Source organism: Trachemys scripta, chromosome 6 (genome assembly GCF_013100865.1).
Source record: "Trachemys scripta elegans isolate TJP31775 chromosome 6, CAS_Tse_1.0, whole genome shotgun sequence".
Taxonomy (NCBI): domain Eukaryota; kingdom Metazoa; phylum Chordata; order Testudines; family Emydidae; genus Trachemys; species Trachemys scripta.
Window position 1 is genome coordinate 1,047,680 of NC_048303.1, and position 8,944 is coordinate 1,056,623.

Consider the following 8,944-nt stretch of genomic DNA (forward strand, 5'->3'; position numbering starts at 1 on the left):
CCAAGGCCTGGAGCAGGGGAGGGATGCGGGGGCTGACTGGTCCCAGCCCTGGAGGGAGAGGCTGTGGGGGCACCTCCTCATTGTTCCAGCCTGGCCCTTGCCAGGCCCTTAACCTCTGCTCCTGAGCATGGAGGGGCTTGGCTCCCAGCTGCCTTGGCGTAGTGGGAAGACGCTGAATGTGCTGCTCTTCCCCCCTCATCATCCTCTCGTTCCATGGGATCTTGGCCCGGTCTCCAGAGCAGTGGGGGTGGTTCAGAGCTCTGTGTCCCAGCCCCGCTCTCGCTGCCAGGGCTCTTAATGCCAGTCCTGGAGGCTGTGGGCCTGGGACTAGACCGGCCTGCAGTGACATGTGGACGCTCAGGCAGTGTTGACAGGGCTCTGTTGGGAGGTAGGCCTTGGACTCTGGTTCCCGTAGCCCTGCCTGCTTCAGGGTCTCCCCTGGGTTTGCTGTGTTGAGGACGCTGGCAGGGGCTGGATGCTGATACTCCAGCTCGGGCCCTGTCTCTGAAAGATCCTGGTGCAGACACAGGCTCTGGGGCCTGGACTCTGTCTGGCCTCAGAGGTGTGTGTCTGTGGTTGCACTAGGTCCAGCAGAAAGGCCCGGCCCCAGGGGAGCGGCTGTCTGAACTGGCCACTCTGGGGAGAGCTCCACCCCACTGGCCAATGAGGGAGGGGGCTGGCAGCAGCCGAAGTGGCAGGATTCTTGGGTGCTGAGTCTGATCGTGGTCTCTGCTCCCCCTTTCCAGGCCAGTTATGGGGTGGAGGACCCCGAGTACGCCGTGACCCAGCTGGCCCAGACCACCATGAGGTCCGAGCTGGGCAAAATCTCCCTGGACAAAGTCTTCCGGGTAAGTTATGGGCCGGTGGGCTCCTGAGCCTTACGGGGTCTGCCCTTGGCTGCTGGCTTCAGCGCACTGCTGGGAGCCGCCCCTGTGGCCTGCGGGGCCGGGGGCTGTGAGTGTGTTGGGGCCGGGGGGCAGTGTTTGTTCTCAGAGGTATTTCGCCAGCCGAGGGACGTGGGAGCAGGGAGTCCAGCGCGTGGGGAGTCAAGGAGCTGGCAGCAGCAGCACCTCTTGTCTGGGGCATTGGCACTGACGGGGTCCCCTCCAGCCAGACATTTCCTCTTCAAACAACCAAACTCCCTCAGCTCAGGGCACTCCCTGGGCCTTTCCCAGCGAGGCCCCAAACCCCAGGAAGGGTCCCAGCCTCGCGGGTCCCTGTTGAACCGGAGCGACTCTTGCTGACATTTAGTCTGAGCACCGGACGCAGGGTAAGGAGGGGCCCTGCCTGGATCTCACACCAAGGAGGTCACTAGCCTGCGCCCCTCTCCCTGCGGCACGAACCCCTGGGTGACGGATGCTCTGTGCCAGGACCCGGCTGGCTTGGCCTCCTGCATGTAGAGAGCAGCTGCAGTTGGTGGCAGTCTGTGCCTGGCTGTGTCCCTGCCTCCCAGAGCTGGAGACGTGGGCTGAGGGAACCATGTCCCCGTGAATGGCTGTCCCGTGTGAGCCGGGCTGAGTTCGTCTGCCTGCTGCTCCTATTGTCAGGATTGCTGATGTGTCCTGGGTGCCTGCGCTACCCCAGTCTCTGCCCCATGACCAGGGTGGGGGCAGTCGGCTCTGCCCTATAGCCACGGGCCATGGTTCTGGCAAGAGGGTCTTCCCGGGCTGGATTTGGCCCCTCCCCTCCAAAGGGGCAGGGCCTTGCTGTTTCTCGGCCCCCGTCTCACTGCACTCCCACTCCCGGGTTCCTGTGCCTTCTCCAGGAGCGGGAGTCCCTCAATGCCTGCATCGTGGATGCCATCAACCAGGCCTCGGACTGTTGGGGCATCCGGTGCCTGCGCTACGAGATCAAGGACATCCATGTGCCTCCCCGGGTGAAGGAGTCCATGCAGATGCAGGTCAGCCGATAGCCTGGCCACACCCTGTGCTCTCCGCGTGCAGGCGGGGCCGATCTCGGGTTTCAGCCCCAGTCCCTATGGGCTCCCCTCCTCCAGAGCTGGGTTAGCGGCACAGGCCGTGAACGCTGCCTGGCCAGGCCAGTACCTCTGGTGAGCACAGAGCGGGGATCCGCAGCTCAGAAGTCCCATCCCCCCACTCTCCAGCAGGCCGAGCAGGGCCCTGTCCCCAGGGATCTCAGCTGAGCTCATGGGGCGAGACGGGGAGAAGTGCTGGCGTCTGCAGCTGAGGAGAACGAGCGTGGTCACTGCGCACACAGCGTCTGGGTACCACGGTACTCCTTTGGCTGCTGCCTTCAGGACCTGCCAGTGCCCCCTTCAGGCAAAGGGCTGGCGCCAGGCTGAGAGACTCTCCTGATGCTCAGGCTTGAAGGGGGCAGCACGAGGTGCCAAATCTCTCCCACTGAGAGCGCCTGGTTTGCAGTCGCAGGGTGCGGTNGCACGAGGTGCCAAATCTCTCCCACTGAGAGCGCCTGGTTTGCAGTCACAGGGTGCGGTCGGAGAGATTCGGCAGGAGCTCCGACCGGCTGGGCTGGGGCGTCAGAGGGGAGCTGGGGAGCCAGACCCAGAGCGAGCCGTGTAGGGCTGGTGGGCTCCAGGAGGAGGAGGAGGAAGTCAGGGCTTTCTTGTGGAGCTGGTATAAGCCGCTTCCTCTGGGTGAGAGCTGCAGCTGCTTCTCAGGGATGGCCCCATGGAGAGGGCAGTGCCCTCACGGGGCTTGCTTGGTGCCCAGCAGGAATGTCTTAACCCCTTGGGAGCAGCACGGCCCTGCCTGGAGGAGATGAAAGGTGCCCCCTGCTCTTGCCCCTCCCTTTGTCCCCTAGAGGAGGGGCAATCTGTGGGGTGGCTGCAGCATCCGCCCCGGTGCTTTGGTTCCAGGTGGAGGCAGAGAGACGGAAACGGGCGACAGTGCTGGAGTCAGAGGGGACCAGGGAATCTGAGATCAACGTAGCAGAGGGGCGGAAGCAGGCCCAGATCCTGGCCTCCGAGGCCGAGAAGGCCGAACAGATCAACAAAGCTGCTGGTAACGCGTTGGGGCTCTGGGGCGGGGCTAGGCTCCAGGGCTGTCCGTGCTGCAGAGAGCTGGTCCCTGGGCAGGGGGGGCAGGGGCAGGGGCATCAGGCCCACTCACTCGAGTGACAGCAGTAGGCTTTCCTCCTGCCAGCCCTGCGCTGAGCGGGACCTGTGGGGTATTTAACTGAGACCTGGGTGTGGTGTGGACTAGTACTGTGGGGCTGCTGTGGGCTGGCTGTGGGGGGAGGCACACTCGGGGGGAAGCTTGCCTTCCTGCTGCCATCAGTCTCCCAGGCTTGGGGCAGAGCACGAAGCTCTTCTGGTACAGAGAAGTCTCAGCCACGTGGCAGCGATCCCTGGAGCCCACTTCCCTTTCCCCACTGCTTCTCTCTGCTCTCCCCTGACTCCTGCTCTGCTACCTTTCCGTCCCAGGGGAGGCCAATGCCATGCTGGCCAAGGCCAAGGCCAAAGCAGAAGCTATTCGGCTCCTGGCTGACGCTTTGACGCAGCAGGTGAGTGCCGGTTGCTGGGGAGGCCGAGGCCGTGCCAGGCCCTTGCTCTCTGTTGGTGTTGAAGCTGGGTGTTGGGGGACTCTCCTCCGCGGCGGCCTTTCCTCCTGATCCTGCAGCCTAGCTGGCAAGAGGCTTTCCCAGCATGCATTGGGCTGAGTGCGTTACCCACGAGGGAGTTACACAGCTCACCCCAAGCCCCTACCCATGGAGCCCCCACTCTGGAGCCTCCGTTCGTGCCATGGTCGCAGACCAGTGGCCATGGGGAGGATGATGCGTGGGGTCTGCAGGGGAGACCTGCTGCCGGAGGAGTCCCCACGGGGGTTGGCAGCAGTGCCCAGAGGCTCCCGGGCCGCGCTGTGCTGGGCACAGCACTGCCACGCCCCTGCCCCGCAGACGACTGCAGCTTCCGGCTCCCCTTCAGCACACTGGGGACCCCTTCTGCTCTCTTTCCCCTCCCTGAGAAGATCCCACCTCCTGAGCCCTCACCTCCCAGGAGACCTTCCAGCTCCTGCCGCTGCTGCGGTGTGCCCCTGTCCAGCTGGGGGGGAGACGGGGTGCCTGGCAGGGAGCGGGGGAGTTGATTACAGCCCGTTGGGATTCCCCCTGGGGTTAGCTGGCTTCCCGTTTTCAGACCCATCCCCAGAACTTCCTAACCCTAATCCAGAGCCCCACCGCTTCCCAGACATGGCCACTGAGCCTCCCCTCGCTCCGTGGGGTGCTGGGGCCCAGCGTCTGGCTGGGGGGCAGCCCCTCCCATTGTGCTGTGTGCGCAGTGTGACCCTCTCCACCCCTCTCCAGAACGGCAACGCAGCTGCCTCCCTGGCTGTGGCGGAGCAGTATGTGAGCGCCTTCTCCAAGCTGGCCAAGGACTCCAACACCATCCTGCTGCCCTCCAACACTGGGGACGTCACCAGCATGGTCACGCAGGTCAGTACAGGGCAGCGTTGCCTGGCAGCCTGCTGGGCCCGTGGGCTGCAGCAGAGAACCCAGCGGCTGCAGAGCCCAAGGGAGGAAGGAGAGAAGTTGCCCCAGGGGCAGGGGTGGGAATTTGTCCTTGTGAATTTACTGAACGAAGACTCCTGGGGGGAGAATTTGTCATGGGACCTGGCAGAGCTGTGGTCCCTGCCAAGGCAGCTTGTGGCCGCACACAGGGAAAGGAAGCCAGCTGCCTGCTCTGGGGCTGGCCAGGCCGGAGACGCTGCCTTGTCCTGTGCTGTAAGCACAGCAGGCAGGAGCCCCTTCCATGGAGACCTGGGCAAGGCGAGGTCTGAGCCCCCTGCCAGGTTCCACACTGTCTCCTTGGGGTGGGAGTTAGCGTCGCCCTTGTCTGTCACTGGGCCAGGCCACGGGGAGTCAGAGCACCTTGGCACAGGGAGCCGTGGGGCACTGGGAAGGGGGGTGTCAGCCCTCCAGAGCTGCCTTTCCTAGCGTTGAGAAGTAGCCCAGCGAACCCTGGGGAGTGAGCAGCAGCTGGTGGTGACACTCGACGTAGGCCTGTGACGCCCGCGCTGTCTCTGCCTTGGCACCTGCTGTGGCAGAGCTCTGAGCAGGGCAGCCCCTACTGAGAGCCTGTTCCGTCCCCCGGCTGCACCCTGCAGTGCCTGAGTCCTGCTGTATTCATAGCACCTGCTGGGTCTCCCTTCCTTCCCCTTTCCCCAGGCCCTGGGCATCTACGGCGCCCTGACCAAACCACCAGCTGCCAAGAGCCCGAAAGTGACCTCACCAGCCCTCGAGGTCCCCAAGTGCGCCCCCACAGAGCGGCCTGAGGCGGATCAGGTGAATTCCAGATAGCAGAGGAACCCGGAAGACATGGATCACTGTGAACAAACTGCTGTGGCAGCACCTGTCATGGAGCGTGGCACCCCCGCTCCTGCCATGGGGGGAACCTTGCAGGACGCCTGCCGGGGGGGGGTCACGCCCTGCAACTCTCCCCGATCAGACTCTCTCCGCCCTCTTTTTGGTTCTTATTTTTATTTGGATTTAATCATGTAATAAAGGAGATGGCACCGGAGCCGCAGCTCGTGTCCTCAGCCTTGTGTGCAGGAGGGGGTGGCAGTTCCTCTGCACCTGGGAGGGTCGGTGACGTAGGACTGGGCAGATGGGATGAGACCCGGGGCCCATCCAGCCCCGTCTCCTGTCTCTGCCAGTGCCTGGCACCAGCTGCTGCTGTGGAAGGTGCGAGAGCCCCTCTCAGGGGCAGTTCTGGGATAACCTGTCTTCAGGGAGTCTCCTTCCAGTAATTAGGATGGTTTGAGGCCAGAAATAGATTTTATATCCCACCCCCAAACACTCTTAATGCTTTCCTAACTCTGGCTGTTGGCACTCATAGAACTGTCCCAGCCCTCTTTGAATTTTAAGTTCTTGGCCTGAGTGAGGTCATGCAGCAGTGAGTTCCACAGGCTAATTACACACTGGGTGGAAAATGTGTCCTTTCGTGATTTCAGAGTTTGCTGCTGCAGTGACCTGGCCAGGCTGTGAGGAGAGGCGGGGCAAACCAAGACAAAAGGGATAATTTCAGATTGTTAGAACTTTATAAGGAAAACTCAAAAATTGTAGCCGAAGCATAAAATAGAATATTATCAAGAACTTGCTACTTATATTAATAAACCCCAAGTTACCAACACATTAACCTTGGCAAGCTTGTCCACCCAGCTCTTCCTTCCTCCGCAGTTATTACCAAATACGTTGTTATTAACCGGAACAAAAGAAATTACTCAGCAGGGTTTTTCTCTCCTTGGCTGTAAGTCCAGCTCCACTCTTGCTGTCCCGTCCTTTGCTTCTCTTCGGCTTGTAGCTCTCCTTAGATCCAGCGTTCCTGTGGCTGTACCTCTTTGCTCTCAGTTCAGCCACACGTGGGTTTCTTCACGTAGGGCCTCGCTTGTCCATTCTGTCACAAGCTGCTCAAACAGTCATTCTCTCTATTCACGCACTTTATGTCCTGTGCGATTGTGTGCCTCGTTTCCTGTTTTCGGGATCCGTTTTCATCTAATGCAGGTTCACAATCCGTTCCCTTTTTCACTAGCTATATTTCCTTTCAGTATTTCCCTGGCTACTCCGCTAAGATTTGATTTCCCTCTACTTCCTTTCTCTCATTCTTTCTGTTCACATATCCAGGTCTATCTTTTCCTACTTCTCCTGACCGGAAACCTTTCCAATTTTCCTTCTTTCCTCCTCCTCGCTTCCCAGGCTCCTACTTGTATTCTCCTGTTCTTTTATTTGAGCACTTCACCTCCTGCCCCAGCTCTGGTTCATCCACTAACTAGGCATCTCGATCCTTCTCCAACTGGTCCCTTCCCAGGACCGCATTCCCTGCAGTTACATCACAGCTGCAGGCCCTCATGGCCCCGCAGTAACTCGGAACTGCAGCAGGGGCTAGTGGGGTCAGGATCACTCCGCTGTCTTTCGTGTTCTTGGACTGACCCATGGGCTTGTGTTCAGTCGCCCGGCTGGATGGTGTGTGAGGGGTACGGAGGCGTCTGGCAGAGTTTGATATTTTTGTATCATTTCCGTGGATAACATCTGTGTTTATTTTTATCACTTTACATTTTCACAGTTGTTGGAAATTATGGGGGATGTCAGATAATAGGCAGATCAGACAATTATTTAGTGACAGATGTTGAGATTCCAAAAGTTTGATAGCCATTAAAACACAAATTATCAAATTTGTCACAGGTCAAAATATGCAATGTAAATATCTTTCAATCAACCTCTAATACATCCTCAAGCAACATTTCTTGTTGCCTATCTGTAGTTTCGGTTATGATCAGTGGAAGTAGGGTATGTGAAGTCGACATTTACCGACAACAATCAAATTCTTACAAGCCTAGTTCTTAGAGATAGAACAAGTGGGATAGAACTGCCCCCACCCCCGTTCTGTAGAAAATCCAGAGCCACTGATTGTAGCCAGGGGACCAGCAGTGCTCAAACAGGAGGAAACAAGTGGTGGGGAGCAAATGCTGTTTAAATGCAAATCTCGCTGGTGACTCAGAAATCTGAAAAGAACTTCTTCACCAGCCTGCGCGATTGCTGAACGCAACCGAGTCCGGATTCCCTTTGCTATGAAAATGCCCCAGTCTCACATGCACCTGCTGCTTCTTCAGAGAACAAAGTTGGGTCTCAGATCCAACTTCTTTGCAGCCCACTGTCCTGGCTGGAGCATCCCCCCTCTAGGGCGTGGGACCAGTCAGGCTCCTCTGAATTAGAGATCCTGTTTGCAGCCCCATCCAGGCTAGCTGGACACTGGGCGCATGAGCTTGCAAGGCATCAGGTGAAACACATGCTCTCCCTGGCAAGCGTGAATTGCTGCACCGTTGCCTTTCCCTGCGGGGATGGGTCAACAAGTTCTGCGCAGGGGCTGAGGCCCTGCATGGCCGTGACTCCCTGGCGGCTTTCCGAAGCGTTGCCCTTTTCTCAGCAGCAGTTGCGTACTGTGCCGTGGCAGGCTGGTGTCTGCCCTCGGTCGCACTGGAGGCGGCCCACTGGAGTCCGTGAGGAGGAGTAAGGGCAGCAGGGTGGGGGTTCGTTCCTTCGACGCGGAAGATGCTCCAATTCAGGCTGCTACGTGGAGTCTGCGCAGAGGGGGGCAGGCACAGAGCCCTCTGGATTGTGGGGGGAATCTCCTGCACCCTGTCTCTCCTGCCTTTGCACCTTCTCCCAAGCTACCCCCTTCATGGGCACCCAACCCCCCCCCCCTCGGCAGTCCAATGGTGCCAGCCCCCGTGTCCTGCCGTGCGGTGTGCGGAGGATCTGCACTTTCTGCCAATGCAGTGTCTGCCCTGGGTGCAGGGGGTGCTGGCTGCCCGGCTGCGGGGCTGCTCCTACAGGTGCGGGATAAAGGCACATGGGGATGGGGGGGGGGAGGCCAGATGGGGACTAGGCAGGGCTGGGGATACCAGACTGGGGGGAGGCTGGGGCCAGGGGTGGTGGGGCAGGAGGGTCTGGCAGGGGTGGGGAGGAGGCTGGCTGGGGGGGGCAGGGGGGAGAGGGAGGCTGACTAGGGAGGGGCAGGTGGCCCGGCATGGGGGGAGGGGCTCCGGGGGGGGCAGCCCGGGCAGGGGGAGGCTGGCTCCGAGGGGGGCGGGGCGCTGGGGGGCGGGGCCAGCAGTGGGATCCCGGGGGCGGGGCCAGGCTGCTCCTCCCGCCGCTGGGGGGCGCTGGCGGGGCCCGGTCTCCGCCCCCCCGACGCCGCGTGCAGCCGGCTCGGCGCTTCCGGGTCCGCCCGCAGGTACCGGGACCCCGGCCCGCGCCTCTGGGGCGCTCCGGGGGGTGGGGGCCCCATGGCGGCTCTGACCTTCTCCCGCCCTTGCGGGATGGCGGGGGGGTGAGCCAGGGCGGGGGGGTACAAGGAGGATGGGGGGAGCAGTGATGGGGAGGAGGAGGGGATAAAGGATGCTGGCTCTGGGAGGGGGGGTCAGGGCTGGGGTTTGGGGTATAGCCCCCTCCTGCACCCAAACTCACTCCA

At 60.8% G+C, this 8,944-nt stretch overlaps 1 protein-coding gene across 1 annotated transcript in view; it reads left to right on the plus strand.

Moving 5' to 3' along the window:
• STOML2 (stomatin like 2) overlaps positions 1-5,494 on the plus strand; it is a gene marked incomplete at its 5' end in the record, with an annotated part of 7,302 nt that extends 1,808 nt beyond the window's left edge. The window contains 6 exon segments of the mRNA XM_034774636.1: positions 747-848; positions 1,766-1,900; positions 2,837-2,981; positions 3,404-3,483; positions 4,282-4,410; positions 5,143-5,494. Coding sequence (XP_034630527.1) covers positions 747-848; positions 1,766-1,900; positions 2,837-2,981; positions 3,404-3,483; positions 4,282-4,410; positions 5,143-5,274 — 723 coding nt within the window.
• Positions 5,495-8,944: the final 3,450 nt, after the last annotated feature.